Here is a 23,855-nt window from a genome sequence, read left to right as displayed (position 1 = left end):
GTTCAGCTGTACTCCAATGTGCTTGACTGAATGTGTACATTTTTATGATGGCTTGAGAAGGAAAAAATTTTGTACCGTGTTATCAGTAATCACTTCTGCTGCTGCTGGCAACAATTTTTTTCACTTTTCTGCCATATTTCCTTGAAAGCTCATCGAGTTCCATGTGAATCGTGGTGTGCTTCACCTTATATAAGTCCTGTATGTACAGTTGTGTAAGTCATTATTTAATGTGTGTTTGTGTGTGATTGTAGGACCTGGGCATGGAGTCAACATCCCTGGATGACGTGTTGTACCGCTACGCCAGCTTCAGAAACCTGGTTGACCCCATCACACATGACCTAATTATCAGCCTGGCTCGATACGTCCACTGCCCAAAGACGGTGAGATGCACGCACACACACACACACACACAGTTAAAATCACCTTAAGTGAAGAATATTTAGTAAACGTTGCCGCTCACACTGAACACACTCTCTCAGCCTGATGTGATTCATGGCGTTGCTGCCATCACATGTTCTCCTGACTCATTGTGTCGGACACTATTAGGTTACCGAAGTGCTCTAAGTGGTTGTGTGTCTCTGGATGTCCTTGAGGAAACTCCAGCTCCTTGTGTTTGCTCATTCATGTAGTCTGTTGTGTCACTGTGAGAGAGCGTGACAGCTAACGTGCTGGATGAATAATGCAGGGAGGAAAGAGGAGTGATGGAGGTGAAGGCAGGAATTAAAAGGCCAGTTGTACGTCTTATTGAAAGGCTGTTGGAACACTGTTGGCTGTGTTAAAAGGTCTATTTTAAACCAGCGCTGGGCACATTTTCATTTCTTTACTTTAAAAAGTCACCAGAGATCAGATAATCGGTCCAATCTATATGTTTGTGATGTGTGTTTATGAAATTTATCCCTCAATGTCACCATATTTTTCCTTTCATGAGACGTTTTGTCCATTTGTGTCATTTAAAGTTCTCCACATATAAAGAGACTATTTCATATTGACGGTGGTTGGTAATGGTGAGGATTATAGCTCATAGTACACTCAAGGACCTCCCTGTCTGCCGTCCAGCTTCACAAATGCTCGACTACAAAATACCAGCCGTCAGCTGAAAAACACTCTACAGCAGTCTGTTACAGACCGGACTGAAGGCCCCGGAGAAACCTGCAGTAAAAATGGGCATAAAGCAGAATCCTGAAAAATATTTACACACAGTGCGTAAAAGATTATGGCTGCTCGCACTGCTGCAGGTTGTAACAAGTTCAAGGTTAAAGTCAGAAGGAGAATAAAGCAAAAGAAGACAAAAGAAAAATGTATGTTTTCTCAGTAAAAAGACTAAAGCAATGTTCTCCTGTTTGGGGAGGATGAAATAAAGTGAAAGACTCGTTCAGCGACTGTCTTCGCACGTGGTGAAGGTGAAGATGAGGTTTCTGTGTTCAGTTCAGGAGGAGCAGGAATGAGAGAAACACCAGTGGGGGGTTGTTGTGTTGCTGTGTTGTTATGTGTGGAGAGAAAAGCAACAGGAGGAAGTTCAGGAGGAGGCAGAGAGCGAGGTGTTGTTTATCATCCATCCATCCAGCATTCGGTTTGTGTAGCTTCAACAAATATTCATCTGTGATTGATTATTATTTTCTTTTGGATAACAATATTACAACTTGTCAAGGTAGCCGTAATCAGCCTGTTTACTTCCAGTGGATAAACATTAGCTTTCATTTGGAGTCATCTTTCCTGCCAACCGTCCACCAGCAGGTTGTTGGCTCGGTCTATCTGTGAGCTTATCAGAACAACAGTTAAGTTTCAGTCCATTTTGAACTAAAGGGAAACTGCTTCAAAGTTAACATGTTGTGTTGAAGACTTGGACCATAAACTCATCAGGAAAACTTTTACTGAGCTGAAAAATTTTCCCATAGACTTCAACAAAATCTGACTTCTTTTACAAGCTGTTGGGTCACTCCCTGATGGTCAGTCGATTGAGATACAGAAGCAGCCCTTCTTCTCGACGTGGACTTTATTGCTCTATGAAGATACATCACTGCTTGTTTCTTTTTGTTCCTGTTATAATTACCACGTCCACAAGACGTTGCCTAGCAACAAACCCATGGGGTCACGATAACCTGCCGACAGACGAGCAATGGGCCGTTTGTTAGACGGCCGTCTTCTTAATTCACCGCGGTGTGTCGAGAGTGAGCTGGCACAAGTCGATATCTCAGCTTTATGAAACAGTTCAGTTTCCTCCTGAGTGGCGCGATGGAGGAAAAAAGCCTTCGCACATACAAATCGCAGACTTAAGAATGTGGATTTAACTCAGTAGTTATGTAACTTTTCTTTTCATCCCCACATCTCATTCATGGCTGCAGCTCGACATGCTCAGGGCAGATTGCTGTTAAACAGTGCCATAAAAGCATAGACCTTCGCCCCCACACATTTAACCTGCAGGCAGCTGATAACGCTGTCTGAGCTCATGCTGCTCTGTTCATGATTATCAGTGAAGAACACATGAAAAGATCAGATCAACAACCGCTGCAGCTGTATTTCAGTCGATACTTCAGACAGGAACAGAGAGCTGATTTAATGAACTGATTAATATGAACGCAGAGTAAAACTGCTGGAAGATTAATAAACAAAGGCGGTTTTAATACATACCTGTCATGATGCACAAATCACGTTGATCCCGCTTTGGTAGATCTGCATTCATGTGAGATAAAAGGAGGAAGACATGAGAAGGTAAAACATCTAAACACACCTTTTTCCTCCTGGTTAAAGTAAAACACAAAAAGCTGCTAAAATCAATCCACTAACACACTCCTGCAAACTTCTGCAGGCTCAACTCTTCCAATAAACAGCCAGTGTGTATCGATCAGTTCTGCAGTAAATATGAAATCAATCAACCTGCATTAAGTCCATCCAATCAAATGGAATCTAAAATGACTTTTAATTTACGGTGATACTAAGCAGCCAATATATTGACATTGACGTAATGCTTCAGATCCTCTTTTGACTCGTAGACTTCATCTGTTGCTTTTGTCTTATTTCATTCAGTGGCTTTTTACTTTTTGTGATTTTATTTTTCGACCGCTGTTTTAATGGGCCACTGACAGGTGCTGATGTGTTTTCAGGTGAGTTGGACAGAGATGATTTTAAATATGGAGCTAAAACTTTAAACTTTAAACAGTCTACATGCCCACGCCTGTTGGATCAGTCAGTTTTAGCCAACAGGGTTTGTCTCCAGGATTTCTGTGTGATTCTCTGTTTCTCTCTTAAACGCTCCGTCTTTCACTTCCTCCTTGTTTCAGTGTCGCCTCCTCTGTCTCTCTCGTATCTTCTGTGTGAGCCGTCCATCCATCTGTTCCTGAGTCCGTCAGCTCTCTGAATCTAATCTAAATGGCACTTTCACCATAATTATTTGTGCTATTGATGTTATGTATGTCTTCGTTGTGTAAATATCAGATTAGGTCACTTTAATTTAAAGATATTGTCACAGAGCAGATGAGAGATGGTTCGTTCCCAACTCACACATAACAACATTTTTCTATTTTTAACAGGTTCGTTCTTTATCTGTTCTTGATATATTTTGTAGAACGAACTATCAAATTCTTTCCACTTGTATAATTTGGTAATACAATTTTATTAATATTTGGTTTATATGCTTTGAGGATTAATTGGACAAAAGGACTTTCCAAACTTGCCAAAGTTTTTTCTTTTTTTTATTCTATTTTTTGGGGTTTTAAGCCGACACCACAATTCAGTGCAACGGAAAACGACAGTATCCACGTGCAGTGCTGCCTACTCATCCATATGTCCACATGAAACAGACAGCAAGCTCCTCAACAAACACCGTCTATATTTACATCTCAGTGTTTCAGTTTTCCTCCCACCTTGTTCCTGTTTTCAAAAAATAACTTTCAATCAATTAGAACATTTGAAGAGACATGAAAATATGAAACTTTGGCTCATCCAGGGAAAGATGGGACTGGATAAAGTAAATCAGGTACCTGAACAAAGTCTGTTATTTCTGATAGTTTGGACACGAGCTGTGCTGCCTGACAAATACAGGATGGCTCACGTTACTGTCACTGGTGAATTACCCGAACTCTCTATTCAAGCAAGACTCATGCAGTGTGAATAAAGCTGCACTCTCACGTTTGTAAATCTGTGACAGATTTCATGATCTGTGTTGTTGTTGGTTGAACATCTTTCTCTTTTATGTTCCGCTTCGTGGTCGAAATGGACCCTGCTGAGGTTTCTGTTCCTGGACAGAGACGTTTTATGGCTGCTGCTTACTGCCGTGTTACTGCGGTTCAGGGATTGTTCAAGTTCTGGTGAGCTGAACAGCTTGAGGTCAATTTTAAAATGATGTCAGTCATTAAGTCATATTTTAAGTCTCATATTTAGAGTGAGATTGCTCCGTGATTGTTGCATCTCCCAAAATAACATATCCTGCAGTTCTAATTATTTCTAATATTTGTATCATTTTCTTTGTGAGAGCATTAAATTTTCCTTCATTGAGAACGGGGATCCAGCCACTCAGCAGCTTCTCCTCTGTTGACCCTGATGGCTGAAATGAGAGCGATACGATTCAATCATCCAAACAATTCATCTACAGAAATGAGGAACAGTTGAGCTGTAACTTTAACCTGAGCGTGCTGGCCATGCAGCTCCAAAATAATAATAATAAAAAATAGGAGCGAAGTAATGGATCCATTTGTATTGTGCAAACGAACTTCACCAACAGAACAGCCCGAGGGGAAGGAGTAACAATGAGGCAGACAGATATTTAAAAGAGAGCGATAGAAACAGAAGGAGACGGAGGAGAGAGGTCATCAGTTCTCCTGAGACTGCAAAGATTCATAGATGTGTTCTGCATCAATAATGTAAAGCAGCAGAGAGAGAGAAGAGAGGGGTGAGGGCAGAACGGGGAAACAGAACAAGACCAACGGAGAGAGATGGAGACAGAAGAAAGAAAAGGAAGAGCTGGACTGGATGCAGTGAAATGAAAAGGCCACAGTGAAGCTGCCGTTTCATCGACCCGAGCTCTTTCTGTCATTCATTCCAGCACAATTCAATTCCTGCAGCTTTATTGACCCGATAAGGTCACTCTGACTTTACATTACCGCAAAGCAAAACATCAGGACAGCTCCACTCAGACAGCAAAGATAAACAAGAACCGCAAAAAATGTGATCGATGCTTAAAATGTATCTGGCTGCAAAGTAGAAATTACAAAGTTGTGATCAAACATTGAAATGAAAAAGTGAAAGCCTTTCAAATGCAAAATGCATCTGCGACTTGGACACTGTAATATTTTTTAGTTTAGGTCCTCTAAAAGGTTTTTTCCTTCAGAGCAGGAATCAGGACTTTCTCAGCCCTTGAAGGAAAACTACAAGGGATTGGAAGAGATGATGCCAGAATATGAACATACATTTGAGTACAAGCCAGCAAGGAATGTAAAATGATCAGTTGTAAAGCAGATGTCACATTCAAACTTTTCCTTATAACACATATTTATACAAAAATACGAAATGTCGAAAGCAGAAAGAATGGAGATGTGTTTGGTGTAAAAGATGGCTCATAAATCAGCTTTCCATGCAAACGTACTGACGATTTCACCAAAGAAAAAGCAAATCATTGAGATTAATTGCTGTTGGAAGAGTTCCACTGTGTTGTTGAAGAAATTTTGCAAATTAAGAATAAAAGTTAGAGTAGAAGGAATGAATATTTGCATCCTGGCTTTTAAAGCTCCCGAGTGTTCAACCTGCAATGACAAGTATTAAAAAGGCTGCACATTCTTCTCTCAGTGTTCACCATGGGCCCTAAATGATAAATAGAAGTATTATTGTTAATATCACCGAATGAAAATTAATATTGCAGGCCCATTCTGACTGTATTAACATTACAGAAGGAGGTGGGGAATAAAATATTCACCGCTCTGCTGTAACTAGGCCCGATGCTTCAGACTGCACAGTCTGATCTGTAGAGACTTTGGAAATTTGGAAAAGCAGGTATTCCTGTTGGAAAAACTCACACAGAGATAAAATGATGATTCAAATTAAAGGAGGACCAGAAAAAACGACCCTCATACAAGCAAATAAAATAAAATGGAATTTATACGACTGTTTTTTCAACTTCAATCACGCATACATTTAGAACAGCTTCACAGCTTCTCCAGAAAAATCATAATAAATTCATTTCATTTAAAAAATGAAAAATTCATGTGGCAGCCAATGAAGTGCTTCTCCCTGGATATCAATTCAACAACGAATAACTGCGTGTCGTAAAAATATCTTTTCTGCTTTTCTGTCCAAATTCTGCTCTGCAGTAACTGTCAGACATTTCAGGAAACACTGAATATCTTTGTCGATATCGCCTCTTCCCTTCACTGTCTGTTTGACAGACCTGCAAATCCTCGCTCGCCATATAAATGAATGTACTCCAGCGTGTGCGGAGGCCACGTACACACATGTAGTTGTGTTGCAGCGGAGGTTTGTGCTGATGCCGAGGCAGATGGGTAGCAATAAGGCGGGAAGAAAGGAACCAGGTAGCTGAGTCTGAAACTCACCGTGGCCTCCTCGATGGCTTCTCCAAACAGGAGTAAACAGAAACATCAGACGTTGATGACTCATCTTCATTTCTTCGTCACGTTCGGCTGATGTTGCTTCACACGGCTGTAATCAACTGAATCATTTCGTTGTGAGACGTTTGATTGGTAGTAAATAGGGAGCAATTATGGACGCAGCCCCGTCAACGCATCATGTAGCATTGAATTCCCCAGCCTCAAAACAGATGTGTTTGTGCTTACGAGTGTGCGGTCATATCAGAGAGTTGACGCTGACAGGTGGAGGTGCGGTTGCTAATTCTTCGCTTCAGCGGTCCTCAAAAGCTTTAATTATATCGCAACACTTTGCTGCTCCGTCTCCTTCTGTGATAACGTCCTGTCCAACATGACATTTCCTACACCGGCGTCCTGGAACACTTCTGACTTTGTGTATTTTCCCCAGTACTGATTCTGGAGGACCTCCTGAAGCTGAGCTGTGTAGCTCTATCTGGACCCAGACGTGAGCAGCACATCCTGTAAATCTTGGCGGTCCGACTTCTTGGTCCAGCTCTTCCCACAGATGCTGGACTGGACTGAGGTCTGCTGGATTTGGAGCCTGGTCAACGCTGAAAATCTGCTGGAAGACCTGGGTTTGGTCTGAACCACATTTAGATCTGTGTAATATCCACACAGATGGAAGACCCAAAGTTTGTCCACTCACACCGTGTGGCTCGGTTGAAAACGATCATATTATTTTCAGAATATGCTGCACTTTCAGTTCCCTGTCAGAGATACAGCATTGTGTGACAGCATGACACCTCCAGACTTGTCACCTTGTGTGCCTGTCAGGCGTCTTCATGAAAAGATGTTTTGGTTTCCATGTCTACTGTGTCTGATGTCTCTCACGTGTTTTGTTGGAAATGAATAACATTTAATCTGTTTTATTTCAGAGTGCGACCAGCCGACGTGGCCTCCACACGGACTCTCTCATTGTGTGACAGCCATCTGTAACCGCACTGTGTGTTTACTTGTGTGTGTCTGTGCGTGTCCAACAGGAGGGCGACTCTCTCGGGGCGATGGAGAAGGTTTGTCGCCAGCTGACCTACCATCTCAGCCCCCACTCCCGCTGGAGGAGACAGGGGCTGTTGAAGAGGAAGCCCCAGGCCTGGTGAGTGTCTCTGCTCAGGACATTTCAGCAATGGGGGGGCATTTTAATGTCGCTCAGATATTTTGGCCTCGAGGAGACATTTGGAAGACGTTTCAGGATTGTTATGACATTCAGAAGCAGACATTTGGGCTTTGTGAGGCCTCTGGGAGGGCAGTTAGGTGCTGCAGGGACATTGGAGGGACATTTCAGGATCACAAGGGTCTGAATTTTGATTTTGGTATTGTTGTGGCGACCTTTGGAGGACAGTTTGGTGCCGTGAGGACATTCAGGCCTGTTAAAACTTGGTTATGTGAAGAGTTTGTCATGATTATGTTTCAGCATAAATAGCCGGTGAATACATGATGTCAAAGAGGCCTCTGTGTGTGTGTGTGTCTGTGTCGGGTACAGTGTGCGCCTCAGCGTGTCACCAATCACCGATGTGTCCTCATCTGCTGCCCCTTTGGATGCCATGAAAAATGTCATGGAAAAATCCACTGATGTCTCTTTATTTTCACACTGATACACACAGTTGGACACCAAATCACTTCCCTCTGTGTCACCTTCACCGTCTCTCTTTCATTTTGTGTTTCTGTCTCACAATCAAACAACAAACCTCGTATTTACAACGCATGTTAACGTGTGAATTCTTTTATTTTCTAGTATATTATTTGTTTTGATTCAGTGCGACCTTTAATGCTAAATAGAAATCTGAGTGCCCATCAATGTGTCGGTGCACCAGATAAAAACCTAATTTTTAGGGTTGACAACATTACACAGTGTGTTGCTGTATTTCTGGGGTAAAACACAACATAGACGATTGTGTGTTGCATCAATATGTTTCCCTTCAATCATGGTTTCATTCACAGTAATCATGTTTCTCTGCTCTCAGGTGCTCAGTATTTAATGCTGTTATTTAATTGAATTATCACAGGGAACATCAGTGCACAAATGGAGCATTAAAAGAATAAACCCAAATGAGAATGAACTCATTATCTTCTCACCACACATGAGTCAGCCCAGCCCAGCAGATACCTCCCAAAATCCGACAGTTGTAAATATTCATGCATCCAAACTTAATTCCTCAGAAAGGAAAGAGAGAACTTCACATTCGGTCCCTATAATCATATTAATATTCAGCTTCCATCACATTTACTCTCTAAAGGTGCTGTGTTTCCAAAAGCACTCAGTTTATTGATTGACACTGTTAGAAAGGCTGTAATTTACCCCCAGAGTTCATTTTAATTCCACTTAATCTGATGATGATTAATTTATGAAACATCAAAACCATTTTGTCAAACATATCTAATGTCACACAAGATTTTTTTCTGCTCATATCAGTTAATCTGACAGTCGTTTTGGCTTTTGCTTGTCAGCACAAGGCTCTGTGGCGCAATGGATAGCGCGTTGGACTTCTAGGCGCTCCCAGAAGAAGTGATTCAAAGGTTGTGGGTTCGAGTCCCACCAGAGTCGAGCTTTATACATAACGGATCTGCTACAACACAACAAAGGCTGTTTGGTGACCTCTGCATTATGGAAAACATTTACTGAGCTGATAAACCAGAGGAGAAGGACGAACATTTTCCCATAGATTCTCAATTCACAGTTGCTGATGTTGCAGATGTTCAGAGTAGTTCTATTAAGCTGTCGGCCATTTTGATCTCAGCATTAAGCCTGGACGGCTTTCTGATTGAAGGTGTTCCGCAGTGTTTTGTATGTTCACGAGCGACAAACACCGTCAGTGCACCTGTGTGTGTATGTGTGTGTGTGTGTGTGTGTGTGTGTGTGTGTGTGGGGGGGGGGGGGGTTGTGTTAATGAAGTGGGTTTCATGCAAAAGGCTGATTCAATCTCATCTCTTGCCTCAAGACTCGGGGTGAATGGGGCCAGTCCCTCGTCTGGCAAATCACTCTGACTGGAGTTCATGACAGCGTGAAGTGCCGACTGCAACGCTGTACTGATTAAATCTGATCCAAAGGTTCAGAATTACTCAGGATAATTACCAAACTCATTTTCCCGTCCAGCTCCAGTGTCGATTTATTTCATTAGCACTCTAAAAGTCTCTGCTTTTAAAGCGGTTAGCTGCAACAAAAGCCCCCCTCGGGTCATTTGTGCTGACGGTGAAGGCTCGAGTCCACTCTTCTGGCAAATGCTCTTATTTTTCCTTCCTTATGTTTGTGTGTTTGTTTGTGTGGAGGAGTGATCCTCCTGTGTTTTATTATTTTATTCTATTATTAGTTGGATTTAGGTTCTGCCGCGCTACAAAGAGGATCAATGAATTTATAGGTATCATACATGTGCGTCTTTTTTAAAAGTTTACTTGAACTCGGTTTTGCTTTGTGTTACAGTTGTGTTTGACTTGTTTATTGACTCTGTGCATGCAGTCGGCCTCAGTGTGTGTGTCACTGTGCAGAAGCAGGGTTAGTCTTAGTGGACCGTTCACCAACCGTAGATGACAGGTGTCTTTATCTGCGTCGCCCTCGCACAACAGTTCATACTGTTGCAATTCAGGAAAGTGAATTTCCATCTGCTCCAAAAAAAAAAAAAAAAACACACACACATACCTTGATTTTGTGCAGATTTTCCAGTAAAATAAAACACATTTATCCCCTAAAAGCCTGAATGAAGCTCCAGTTCAGTCCAGTCTGAGTTACTGTTTGACTTTTAAAGGCGATGATCCAAAATGCTGAAATGATTCTAAGTATAATGAACCACTTGTTTTATTTTTACATCGCACACATCTTGTCTTGTCTTTGTTACTCTTTCCTTTAGAGGAGACTTTATTTATTTTTTCATTGTCAGCAAGAACAGTTTGATTTTGAAGCCTTCAAAAATTGGCTCCTTCGCAGGTGAAATGCATTTTTTGGTTCGGGCGCCTTCATCATCAGTGTTACAGGTTTTTGAAATGTGTTCACAAACTTGGCTGAATCTCCTCTGGATGTTGCGCAGAGCTGCCAGCATCACGACTCAGATATTTTAGACTCCTGTCTGCTCAAGTGAGAAGAAAAACAGGAGGAGAGAAGTTAGCAAACCACTTCTCATCTAGCAGGTTTGACAAAGTTTGGAAAAGCAGGAAAAGTTTCTCTGAACTCATCTGGAGTCACTTTCAGACTCTCAGGTTCTTGCCTTACATCACTGACAGTGTGTCTGTGATCAGATCCAGCTGGGCCTGGCAGCTCTGGATCTGGATCTGCTCTGAATTTCATTTTTTTACTGATCAAACCACAAACAGCCACATTTTCTGCCTGATATTAGATGTAAATAAACTGGTAGTCAGTGTGTTATTGTCTGATCAACAACAGTAGTTGTGATTGAGAATCATGAGGAGGGGGCAAAGATTAACAAGGCGTACTGTTCCCTCTCTGGCTGCTAAACAATGGCTCCTTTCAGAGCAGTCAACAAGCTGCTCAGCCAGCAGACCCGATCCCCTCGCTGCTCCACCGGCGAGGTCCAGGAACCCCCGAGAGAAAACTGAGAGGTAAACAGTGTGATGGCAGATATTCTCAGGAGGCGGCCATTTTTAGCAGCATAAGGGCAAGAGCAGAAATCTGCCCCATTTGTCCGTCTGGGCTGGAAGAAGCAGCCAAGAGACGGAGAGGCAGATGGAAACGGGAAGTATGATCAGACCGACTGACTCAGTGGAGCCAATCCCGTCACAGCTTGATGTTTTTACTGTAGTGATGTCGGCCATCTTGACCTGACACATGAGAAGACCAGAGACTTTCAACAAACCCCAGAGTGGAAAAAATAACCGATTCAACATTAACGACCTTCAAATAAAGTCGTGTAGGAACTCCAGCAACCGACCTGCTGGCTTATTTATAACAGTGAGGGACCATCAGAGACTCTGAGCGTCGTCCGTGTTAAGGGCTCAGAGCGACCTCGCTGTGAGAGACCTGGATTATTCATCAGCAGTAAAAAAAAATATTTATAGGCTCTGTTTCTGTGAAGCCAATGCTGAAGAATCTGTTTCATATCTCCATTTTCACGTGACACGAACCTGAAAAAGAGCTAAATAAATAAACGTAAATAATAATAAAATTAGCATTGTACGTGCTAAAAAAATCTTTCCAAAGACATTTAATCTTTACTTGAGTTTAAACTGAATAACACCATTGGCAGGTTTGTTTAGTAAAGCAACAAGCCACAATGTTGAAGCTTGACTCATTTATTTTAATAGGATATAATAAGATACTTCTAATAATAATTATAACAGAAAGTATTTCATACACAACACACAGAGCAACGTTAGCGTTGACTGAGCGTCATCTTTGAATTATTTGTATATGCAGCAGATTACAGGTGTGTATCATCATCACATTGTCTCCTCAGGTGATGCTACCTGACGTGAGCAGTCGGGTGAACAGACTGGCTGAAGGAGCTGCGGGCCAAACGGCAGCTCTGAGGTTTGGACGGTTTGGACCTGACTCTGAGTCTTGGATTTATTTTTCCAAACGGCTTGTTTAATTTCATGATATTGGAAGGGAAATAATGACCTCGTTGAGGTTTTGCTTGACCATAACATTGTTTTCCATGGAAACTCGTTACACGCTGCTCCACGCCTGCACACACTCACACGCAGACACACAAACACCTACATCTTGCTTCTTCTGTCTGCCCGTCTGCCAGCTTGGTTGGCAGCTTGCTGACTGACTGACTGGCGCTGCCACGCCGGCAGATTTGCTGGTCACCTCCCGCCGACTCTGCCTCGCTCTGGTCGATCGTTCCCCTTCACTTCTCCCGTCTGCTTCGTCTCAGCAGCAGGGAGGAGATCTGCCCGTCAACATATTCAGATATTTGTGTGTCTGTGTGCAAGAAATGCAGTTAAAGGGTTCAGCCTTTAATCAGAAGCAGATGGGAAATACTCAGCATATATTAAACACTCTGATATCCTAAAAAGCAGCTTCTCAGGAGTGGGATTAAAATATCGAGGCCTTGTGTGATTTGACAGAAATGCAGTAATTGCAAAGGTGGCATTGCTGCTTCTGGCCCATTTTAGTGGCTGTTGGAAGTCATCGATCTTGTCAGCTCAATCACAGCTGATGTCGTTGAAGAGAAGCTCCAACTGTGGAGGAGGTCTGATATTTTTAGTTTTATTTGTTTGATGAAAGTGGTGGAAAAGGAAGCTGTACAGAAACCTCCCAGTGATGCTGACTGCGGACAGGACTTTTATTTTGGTTTTCTGCTCGGAGTCAATCAAAATGTTAATCTAAAAAGAAAACCTGACCTCCTTTGCTCTGTAGTCCATCTCACATCAAATTCAGGACTGAATTCTCTCAAATGCTGCCCCCCCCGACCTGTCAGTGGTTGTAATGTTATAACTGATTGGTTTGTGTCTGTGTTGGATTTGGAAGACTTTTATTTTACTGCCAACCAAATTCACGTTCAGGTACAGATCTAATCTTTCTACCAGCTTTGTCTGTGTTGTGTTCCTCCGTTTCTGATTCCACTGCTTCAGTCTGAATCTCCTTTTGTCTAATCACGGTGCTTAATATGTTGACTTGCTGTCTTTTTATTTCCTCCCTCTTAACTTGTGTTTGAATGAACATTCATCCCACATTTGAGTAACGATTCGTTTCCTGTTCTGTCTTGAATTGATTCCCAAAAAGAATAAGCCTTTAAATATTAACACAGGCGATAACTTACAACGTTCCCTTGATGGAAAGTCAAAGTGAACCAGAGCTCATCAAAAGCACTTGGATTCACTTTCCTTTTCCGTCATCTTGTTTTGGTGTGAATCTGTTTTTCTTTGTTCTCCGTCCCTGAACTCGTCCCAGGTCCTAAATCTTTCACTCGTTTCTTCGCCGAGTGGCGTTTTTTCCCCCTCCGGCAGTCGCTGACTTTGCAATAACTGTTTGTCCACAGCACACGGAGGAGAGCCGGGAAAACAATGAAACCGTTTCTATAAATATATGGGATTATGGCAGGACCAGCGGTGATGCTGTGTGAGCATGAGGCAATAAAAAGGTCCGGCAGAAGAAGTGATTCAGGCTCTTTGGAGGTTTTAATGATCGTCTCTCACGAGGCTCAGAGAAGGAAAACACAACTGTGAATTTATACATTTGTGAGTTCGGTTGGTGTCGTTTTCATTTCAACACCTCAAAAAGCTCAGAAATCGGATCCCGGAGTGGCAAAAGAGACGAAAGGTCACAACCAGAAAACGTGTGATTGTGTTGGATCGTAAAAACAAATGACTGAACATCTCGTTTGTTTCTGGCTTCTGTAGCTTTTGTGTTTGCAACATCAGTCTGGCTAATTACATAAAGACAAAGTAAACAGTGAACAGCTGATGGATGAGTAAGAAAGCAGGTTTCCTCTTTCTGTTGGGAGACATCCAAAACTGGATGTGAAAGTATTCTGAATATTTTCTGCATAGATTTCTTTAATGTTGTGTGATTTCAAATGTTTGTTTTTTGTTGTGTTTGTGTGTCAACCCCAGGAAGGGCGGTGGCCGTCCCTAACTGGGCCAAACTCACAGCCATCACCAGGAGAATAGATCCCCCCAAACCACCAAGGGCTCATCTCTAAAATAGCACATTAGAGCAGGACTGTGAAAATCGTTTTAAACCAATTACGTGTCTCACATAGAAGAATTTGTGACGCGATCGCTGAGTCTCAGCTTAATGAGAGGAGGAAGAAACTGTGAGGGGAGCAGCTGGCCTCCTCTGCAGCAGTTATCCATCTCCATAAAATACACCAACAACAGCCAAGAGTCACTCTGCACAAAGTGCCTTTATCTCACACAGCTACAGGAGGTCGCTGGTCCACCGGGGCCGAACATGAGTCACAGTGAGACACAAACAGATGACTGTGTTGTGTTGTGCTGTGGAGTGGAGGAGGCCGAGCTGGAGGCGGAGATGGCAAACCGTCCTGTTTGGTCTCACTTATCTATTCATGTTGGGCCGCGACGGCAGCGGCGTGGGGTCACGATACGGCGGCCGCGTTCACATCACTGACGCACAGCAGAAAAGGTTGCATTTGAATTTCTGCACTTGCTGCTCGGTTTATGTGACCGTGATGCATAATGCAGGAAGAATTACAGCACAGTTAAAGTGACAAGAGGCAACTTTAGCATAAATGTTTTCCGAATGAGTCTCAGTTTTAAGGGGTGATTGACTGACTGCACCACCCAGTCAGGATAGAATACAGAGCAGGTTTCTTCTGGTTTCTCATCTTCTCTTCGTAATGTCCTGATAATTGTTGACACAGATTTTGACATCGCGGCCTCGTGTGCAGTTCGAGTCCGGGCTCTCCTTCTTGTTGTTTGATTGTTGAAGAGGACGGGGATGGGGGGTGTTTTCCTGTTGATGGTTTTGGTGTGTGATGTTGGTGTGAGGTGTCGGCCCGCCCGTCACAGAGGACGTTGTGTTTGCTGCAGTTTCTTCCACCTGAACGTTCCGGCAGCAGAAATCTGAGACGGTCGGACAGAAAAAGGCTAACTGCTCACGCTGTCTGAGCTCCGTCTGCAAACCTTAGCGCTGCGGGAGGCGAAGGAGAGGAGGAAGTTTCTCACCTCGACTGTAACAGAACAGGGGAGGAGACAAAAAGGAGACTCGGTGAGAAATGATCTCCGGAGGACACAGACAGACAGACAGACAGGCGGAGGAGGAATAATGGGACATATCAGCACCGTATTCGAATCATTAAATCTTATAGATGTCTGAGGAGGAAGTGAGACGTTGTCACATTTGTCTGGATCCACATTGTGTGTCTGTTGTTGTGTGGGTGGTTTGGGACAGACACAGGGAGGATGATGCAACCATGTGGAGAAGAACTGAAGAAAAGCCACGACGTCACCACTCCCCCCCCCCCACATTACTGGGGATAAGTGAAAACGCAGCTCATGACTCGTGACATATTGTTTCCTGAATGTGATCATTAAAGGAAATCAGATAACCGGACTATCTGCATGAGAATGTCGGGCCTGAACGTTCCCGTCCTGCTCCGTGCAGATCAGGTTTAATAGATGACCGTGCATCTGCTCAGGCCTGAGAAGGACGAGGAGGGAAGGAGAGAGTCACACAGAGAGGAACGTCTTGAACTCAGTCTCCATCATTGCTGCTGCGTTCCTTCAGGCTCTCGTCTGTTTTTCCTGAAGTCCATCAGACCGAGCTACAGCAGCCAAAGCCCTGAATTTCTAGATTTAAATGGATTGTGATAAATTCTTCTTTCAGCTGAATCAGATCATCAGAGCAAACGATTTTAAATAAAGTTCCCGGGTATGAAATAACTCCACCAACACTTGGTGAGTTAGAATTAACTCCTTTGAGGATGTTAGCAACGATCCTGATGATGGAATTTCACAACTGACTTATTGTGAGCTTTTTTTTTTTTAATGAAATCATCAATCATGTTGTCCCTAAATGGATGTAGAGGCTTCACTGCTGCAGCAGAGTGTCCCAGCTTACATCCATCCTCAGTCCCGCCACCCGGCTGGTCGTTGTCCAGACGGGGGGCGTGCGTCTCTCTCTGCATATCGTGGGATTCTGGTCTGGAGCCAAACACATCAGCATCTCATCTGCTTTTTATTTGTACACTTCTCATCCTCTCTGTTCTGGTTGTTGCCATGTTGGCAGCAGCTGTGGAAACATGCCGCCCCCCCCCCCCCCCACCTCAGATACACACAGTCTGCAGGTTGAGACGTGCGTAACTTTGTTTGGCGTAATCATAAAAAGCAACTTGTGTGTGTTTGTCCTGTTTAGCGGGGAGGAAGGAGGAGAATATGAGCCGTGAAGATTAGATCAGTGGTCTCGAACCACGTGTCCCAGAGAGCCGGGGGCATCGCCGCTCCGGCTGTGTTAAACAATTAGCACACTTTCACTGGGAGAGGAGGAAATGGCCTGAGCTGGGTTTGTGTACAAACCTCCAGGGTCTCTGTGGGAAGTGGTTTCAGATCACTTACCCAGACAGTGAGAGGAGGTAGACTCTGCAGCCTCCAGGTGTTTGGTGGTCTGCATTTAAAACAAGAGGCTCCTCTCTGACTTCTCTCAGATTTTCTAATAAAGAAATAGAAAACGTGGGAAGAAGGTGAATGGACTGTTTTTACATTCTGCTACTGTCGACTGCTGAAAGAGCTCTGAACTGCAATCATACAGCACTTTTCATCGCACTGATGAAACACGGGCCAGCTCCATGTAAAACCTTCTGTCTACACTACTTTCCTTTAATACCTCGAATGTTTACAGCTAATTATTATTTATAGTTTTAACAATTCAACGTGTTAAAGCATCCAATATAAAAGAGAAACAATGAAGACAAGTGAATACAAAGACACAAATATAAAACAACAACAACAACAGAAGACATACAAAATCTAATTCAAAAGCCAGATATAGAAGAGATGTGTTATAGGAATTTTAGTCACGCAACACAAAATGTAGAGTTCACTGGAGACCACAGACTGTTTGGTTTCCGAGTGACTTCTTCGAATCCCACCAGAGAAAGAAACATTCATTCATAATGGACACACACAAAAGTGATATGAACAGGTCGTGAAGCAGATGAGAGCCTCAGCATCCAGCCCGCTAACATGTTTTCTGTCCGCTCGATGCCCAGGGCAGAAAAAGAAATCATCTGAGGAGCCTCTAATGGAAGAATATGACAGTATCGGCATGGGCACGTTTTTGTTCATTTATTTATTTATTTATTTACTTCTTCATTCTGTTGGTCCTGGTAACAAACACAGAGACGTAGCTTTGAGTCGACCCGGCAGGTAAAAGTTATTTTATTTTGAAAGAAACAATTTTTTCTTGCCACTGAACGGCAAATTTCTCAGGACCTGGTTCACTGAGGTCAATCTGAACGACGCCATAGTTCAGTGTCTGATGAAAGGTTTTGTCAATATAAAACCTCGGCAGTAAAGGTGCTGCGGTGAAGTTCTCACTTCTGGTGAAGTGTTGTTGAGGTGCTGCTCTGCTGATTTACTCACTTCATGCTTGTTCCTGAGTAGACAGGAAAAGGGTTCGGCAGGGAGGCGCTGAGAAGTCAGGCCCATTAACCGCTGCCTTCCATCAAACGGTGGGAAAAGCACAGGTGTAAATAATCCAATCAAAGATTATTTGACTTCTTTTCTGGCGCGTGAGTTTGTGCGTCACGGCAGATTGAACAAAACAGAGCCAAGGTTCGTTTTATTGGTAACACCTGTGCTTTGAAGGCCAAACGTCTGCTGTGATTTGTGTTGGTCGGTTGTCGGTAGATCGACAAAATGTTTCACGCTTTGTTCTCAAATAGAAACCAAAAAGAAAAGCAGCCCAATGACTGATGACTCCTGGGAGAAGGGCTAAATTTGACCCATGGTCACTGCTCCACTCTGGCCCGGATTCCACTGGACTCTCCTCAGTATGAGAATAAATAAACCTAATAAGCTGTCGACTGGTAATGTAGTCGAATCCCACAGTCTCTGGGGTTTTTTGGAATTTTTCCAAATGGGTCGGATGTTTTCTAAAGATGAGTCGAATGTTCTTCATTTTGAATAATCTGCAGCCAACAGGAAACCGTTTTGACACCACACATCCTAATATTTGTCTCTTTGTCTGTGTCCAGTCTGAAGGTGGTGCTCTCGTCCCCGCCGTCGAGCGGGGCCCTGGATCTGTCCGGGATCCCCCTGTCGGCCCGGGACATGGAGCGTCTGTGCGCCCACCTGCAGCGCCACGCATCCATGGTGCTGAGCCTGGAGCTGGGATTCACCGAGCTGACGGACGAGGCCTTCCTTCTGCTGCTGCCCACGCTGGCCGCCCTGCCCCACCTGGAGACGCTGGCGCTGAACGGAAACAGGCTGACCAGAGCCGTCCTGAAGGAGCTGACCGACGCCCTGAAGGTCGGAAAGTCACTCATCCTTCAGATTTCTTCTTACAATTCATCATTTCATTAATGTAACTGTAAAGAAATGATTCAGTTGTTGGATGTCACCAACGTCTGGAGGATAATTTTAGGATTATCTGGGTTTAGGATTTTTCCCAAATTTAGCACTAATCCCTTAACATTTTGACAAATCTTTTCTGTTACTCAAGAATTGAGTTTTTTCCATAACTTTGCAGCGCAATTATAAAAAAATCTTTTATTTCTAGCGTAATCTGAAGCTTTTCTGAGTGAGGGAACATAACCATAAATTGGTCATTTATGCCAAAGCCTTGGCAGTACCGAGATGGCAGGAGGAGGAGGAGGAGAGAAATGTTGGAGATGTTTAATTTCCTGCCAGAGTTGGATTCATCGTCGTTTTTCTGTTACTTTCTCCTTCTGAATTTGAAGTGTGTTTGAGAGCAGTTCAGATGTTGGGAATGATTTTAATGCAGCATTTTTCTGTATTTTGCTTCCCAGGATCCAGGAAGTTTCCCCAGCGTGACGTGGATCGACCTGGGCAACAACGTGGACATCTTCTCGCTGCCTCAGCCGTTCCTGGTCAGCCTGAGGAAGCGCTGCCCGAAGCAGGGCAACCTGCCCACCATCCTGGAGTTTGGGGAGAGTCAGGCCAGTGACGCGCCCGAGAGACTGAGGGGGCTCGGGGAGGAGGAGGAGACGGACGACACGAACCGGACTGAGAGCATGGACGAGCTCCGGTCGGAGGCGGAGGAGGAGCTGGACGGGGAGATGGAGATAGAGGAGATGATGGAGGAGCTGCTGGACTTTGACAGGGAGGTGCAGGGGAAGGACGAGGAGGAGAGCATGTGGACGGTGGAGGAGCAGAGGAAGGTGGAGAGGAGACGGGGGGGGAGCAGAGAGGCGGAGAGCGGCGGGGAGAAGGAGGCGAAGAGGAAAGAGCAGCTCCCGGCGATGAGAGCGGTGATGGCGGACGACGACGACACGCAGAGCCACTCCTCACGCCTGTCCTACTCCAGCCAATCACAGCAGTCCTCCGGAGGCGCAGAGCCAATGAGAGTGGAGGAGGAAGCAGACGAGCTGACCAACCAATCGGACCACCTGACCTGACTGCTGCCTCGTGTGCCGCTCTGCTTCTATTTCCCCTCCTGTACGGAGTCCATAGAGGATGCAGTGATGGAGGCATGTAATCCATATGAACACGCCACCCAATTCCCCCGCCACTGAGCTGATTTGGGACCAGCTGAGTTCAGACGCTGGCAGAGCCGAGACCAGGACTGACCAACTGTCTGCGAAGAGACTGAGAATACACCAATTAGTTATATCACATGAAGCTTTTATGTACAGAATGATAATCTTTATTCAGGTCCTTCTTCCTGGTAACCCCGATACGACCCACATGTGCCTGCAACATGTCCCATTACTGCTTAAAAGAGTTGAAAAAAAAAAAACAACCCAGAAAATATAGAAATTGTGACTCATACTAAATATTAGAGCCCTTTAAACATTTTGAAAAAACACAACATGTTTTTGCCAAAAACTAGTGGAAAAGTAAAATAATATCTCCCTCCCATGTGCATCAGTGGCTCGCCAGATGGATGAGAAGACAGACAGGAGCGAGAAGTCAAACCGACAGATTTGAAGTGAACAGATGCACCGTCCTTTAGGTGGAAGAGAAGCTCAGTCGTCTCGTTGACGACGAGATTAGTCAGACGAAACCAAAAGTAAGCAACCTTTAAAGAAGTTTAGTCAGGAAAGAGCTCAGCGATCGTACGAACGCTGAGAGAGATCCGTCCAAACTGGCCTGCGCCGGGAGGAAAAGGGCTCGGAGGCCGAGTCCTGCGTTATCCAGCTGAAATATTTAGTAGCCTTTTACTCATAACCCAGGTTGTGTTCACTCCACTGTCCTGTACAGTGCTGTGTTTAGATATAAGCTGCAGATATCTTATTATACACTATGTAGCTCTCACCCAGCTGTGATTTCCCTCCAAGCTCACTTGTAGTCCACGCAAAGCTTTAAGGAACATTTTTTGGATGTGCAGTGTATAAAAATAAATATATCTTGTTTTTATCAGTTCAGTCGATTGTAGATGAGCCACCTAAAGACGAACGCCTCTCAATACTCACTTCAAGTGATCGTATTCGTAACTTTTATAGAGCAGAATGTGTGTAATGCTTCAAAGCCGTAGAACGAGGCATCCCAAAGCAGTTAAAAATGAATAAAAACGTATATGTGTGTCGCTACGCAGCTGTCTCATGCACTCATACCTTCATCCCTGCAGCCGCTGATGTGTGACGCATTAAAAACCGAGGCCTTTTGTGATGCACTTGCAGAAATTTCCCAGCAAACAGCTGACTCCATAATGGACTGATGAGAGGAAGAGCAACTGTAAATTCATTGAAATACAACAATGGGCAAAAAAAACCCAAGAAATTCATGACATCCCCTTGATGCTTGTGTTTAATGACGAGGATTCCTTTGTATTGTACAGATAATGTGTGCTGCTCTCATTAGTCACTGCTGGTTGTGACCTTCATATGATGGAGCTCATCACCGGCCCAACATGGAATATCTTCTTTGTAAACTTTTTAGCTGATTATATGTTATATGTACAGCAGCTACACGTGCTTCTTCCAATTTACGGATTTATTCCACAGGAATCGTGCAGGGTGACTTGAGTTTAACCAGCTGGGACTCAAACTTGGGACTTGCTGCTCAGATCCTATAAATATCTATTCCATATTCCCAACTGCACCCTGTATGTTAACAAAATAAACTCCTCAGCCTTTGTGTGATATTTAAAAATAAACATCTATGATTTGGAGGAAAAGGGCCCCAATCGATATGAACCACTTGGTTACCGTCATTTATTTACATCTAATTAACAATACAATTAACTCTGAAACTAAATGAAGGCAAGCAACTTATTAAAAGTCATTTAATACACTTTAAATATGTATGCATGTGTTGTATTTTACCTAATATACCTAATAATCAACAGGATTTTCTAATAGGTTTTTAAATCTTTCTATGCTGATTTTAAAGAAATATTTAGATGTGTTCAAGGTGACACACGGGCCATCTTCTCTCCATTCAGCAAACATCCTTCGTGCCTGAAGCGAACGACAAAAAGAAACTGCCCTTTAATCCTCCTTTGGAACAAACTGCTGCTGCTTCGTCCCCGCAGAAATCAATTTTACAAACAAAACAGGTCACGACAACGAGCCCTTTAAACAGAGACGGGGGTTTTGTGTGGAAGGGCATCAAACTCTGGTCATGTTGTAGTGGAAACTTAAAACATCTATTCTCAGGTTTACTCTGGTCTTCTGCTCGCCTCTGTCGCAGGATATCGAAGATGTTTGTTACGCCCTGAAGCCGAGCACTCGTCTGCTTTTATGTCAAGGACCCCACAAATCAAAGCAAAAGAAATCACAGCTGGAATTAGGCTAACACAGCAGCATAGATGGATGAGGGCTTTTAATTTGAAATTTGGTGCAGCCAGCAGCCAGAGCTCGTGCATCATCCACCAGGTTTAAAAGCACTACCTTCCAATGCCAAGAAATAAGTGCATTTTATATTCCTGTTGAATTTATAGCCCATTAAAAACTTAAATATTGAGATTTAACAAAATGGGGTCAACCCTTCTCTTGGGATCAAATGTGAATATTTACCAAAAACTGGTTTTTGTTTTGTTTAATTTCCTCCGGTGTCAGTATTTTACTCAGATTGCTCTCTTCCCCATGCTACTACATACAGGACCTTGGACTTGGAGCTGTGGGGGGGGTTGAATGCTTTGTTTGACCACAGAATATGGAGATGCTGTGCATGTCTTGTTCAAGAACTCTGCTGATGTTTTTGTGAACTGTAAGAAAAAAAAAAAAAAACACGATGTGAATCTGAAGGTACGAGCATCCGTCGCCTTGGATCTTTTTCCCTTCTTTCTGTGAGCCTTTCTTCTGTGTCTATTTCTCTATCTGCAATATTACCTCTGAATCATTCTTCATACGGTCGCTTCCTCAGTCAGCGCCCTTTTCTGAGAACTCCCATGAATCATTTTGCTTTCCTGCCGCTTTACAACTTGAACGTGTACTCGGTGGACTCATATGATAGTGGAACTGTACAACTTTACATTTTCTGTTTTGCGATGGATCTTGCAAATAAAAACTATCATGAAAGAATAATCACCCTTTTTTGTTTGAATGCATTTAGAAATTATAATCATTTATAAATCCTTTAGATGGAAGCTCCAAACCACGAATAAGAAAATCTGAGGGGTTTCTGGGATAGGCTGAATCTCTTGCTGAACAGGTTTTTCTCAATTTCCAACCAACCAAAAGTAAAACTTAATAAAGTAAAATATCATTTAATGATTTAGAAAGGATTTATACATAAATTAAAGTCTGTAGTATAGATTTAAATCCCAAATGATGGATGATGGAGCTAGTGCCGGAGCAGCCTTTAACATTTCTGTCGACTTATTGTATTTTTAATTATCTTCAGTATTTATGCTAACCTGGACTAAGGACTGTCTGTATACTGAACACACAGATACAGTATAACTTCATTCATAAAGGTAAAAAAAAACAAACTATCATCACATGTAGTGAATCGAATGTATGAATGTATTTTTTCTAATTAAAAAATTGTTAAATTTAAGAACACAAACACCAACATTAAGAAGGCCTGATGCACAGTACAGGCCAAAAGTCTGGATACACCTTTTCATTCAAATGAATAGGAAATTGTGTCCAAACTTTTGGCCTGGACTGTGCTTATAATAAAGTGAGCTCCATTATAAAACCATTATAAAATAAAATGCTAATGGTTATGTGATACTTTTAGTTTTCATAAATAGCTAGACTTTTTTATATTTTAAAAGTTGATTATTTTATAGGACAAATGTTCAGTTCAGTGTGAAAACGATGACATTAAAACGGTGTAGAGGGATTTTTGAAGAATGTTTGTCTGACATCTAGTGGATCATCATACAAAGTGGACCCCAGACTCTTATTTAAATATGCTGGATGAGCTTTTGTGAGAAATCTTTGGTGGGAAACACAAAACCCTGAGGTGTGTGTGTGTGTGTGTGTGTGTGTGTGTGTGTGTGTGTCTGTGTGTGTCTGTGTGTGTCTGCGGTGTGATTACAACACTGCCGCTGATCTTGTGCAAGAACGATGAAAGATTTATATTTCACAACAACTGAGGGCAGGCGACGTCAAGCCCGACAGAGTGAGCACAGACCGGAAAACACGCAGTCCTGACGTCACCTTCAAAATAAAGGGTAAGGCATTCTTCGCTTTGCAAAAAATAAAAAGGAAAATAGACACAAACTGATTTGATGGAGAGCGAGACAGTCATCACTGCGGCGCACTTTCCGAGTAT

At 43.2% G+C, this 23,855-nt stretch overlaps 1 protein-coding gene and 1 non-coding gene across 2 annotated transcripts in view; both read left to right on the top strand.

Annotated features, from left to right (window-relative positions):
* lrrc75a (leucine rich repeat containing 75A) overlaps positions 1–19,944 on the top strand; it is a 28,314-nt gene extending 8,370 nt beyond the window's left edge. The window contains exons 2-5 of the mRNA XM_029517532.1: positions 252–380; positions 7,571–7,683; positions 18,200–18,473; positions 18,974–19,944. Coding sequence (XP_029373392.1) covers positions 252–380; positions 7,571–7,683; positions 18,200–18,473; positions 18,974–19,582 — 1,125 coding nt within the window. The 3' untranslated portion in view covers positions 19,583–19,944. The remainder of the gene's footprint in view (positions 1–251; positions 381–7,570; positions 7,684–18,199; positions 18,474–18,973) is intronic.
* trnar-ucu (transfer RNA arginine (anticodon UCU)) lies at positions 9,041–9,132 on the top strand. Its single transcript is given in 2 exon segments — positions 9,041–9,077; positions 9,097–9,132. It is a non-coding gene; the product is annotated as a tRNA-Arg (tRNA).
* Positions 19,945–23,855: the final 3,911 nt, after the last annotated feature.

The sequence above is a fragment of the Echeneis naucrates genome, chromosome 13, assembly GCF_900963305.1.
Source record: "Echeneis naucrates chromosome 13, fEcheNa1.1, whole genome shotgun sequence".
NCBI classification, from domain to species: domain Eukaryota; kingdom Metazoa; phylum Chordata; class Actinopteri; order Carangiformes; family Echeneidae; genus Echeneis; species Echeneis naucrates.
Note: the sequence above shows the minus strand (reverse complement) of the source record. Positions and strands in the feature narration are given on the sequence as shown.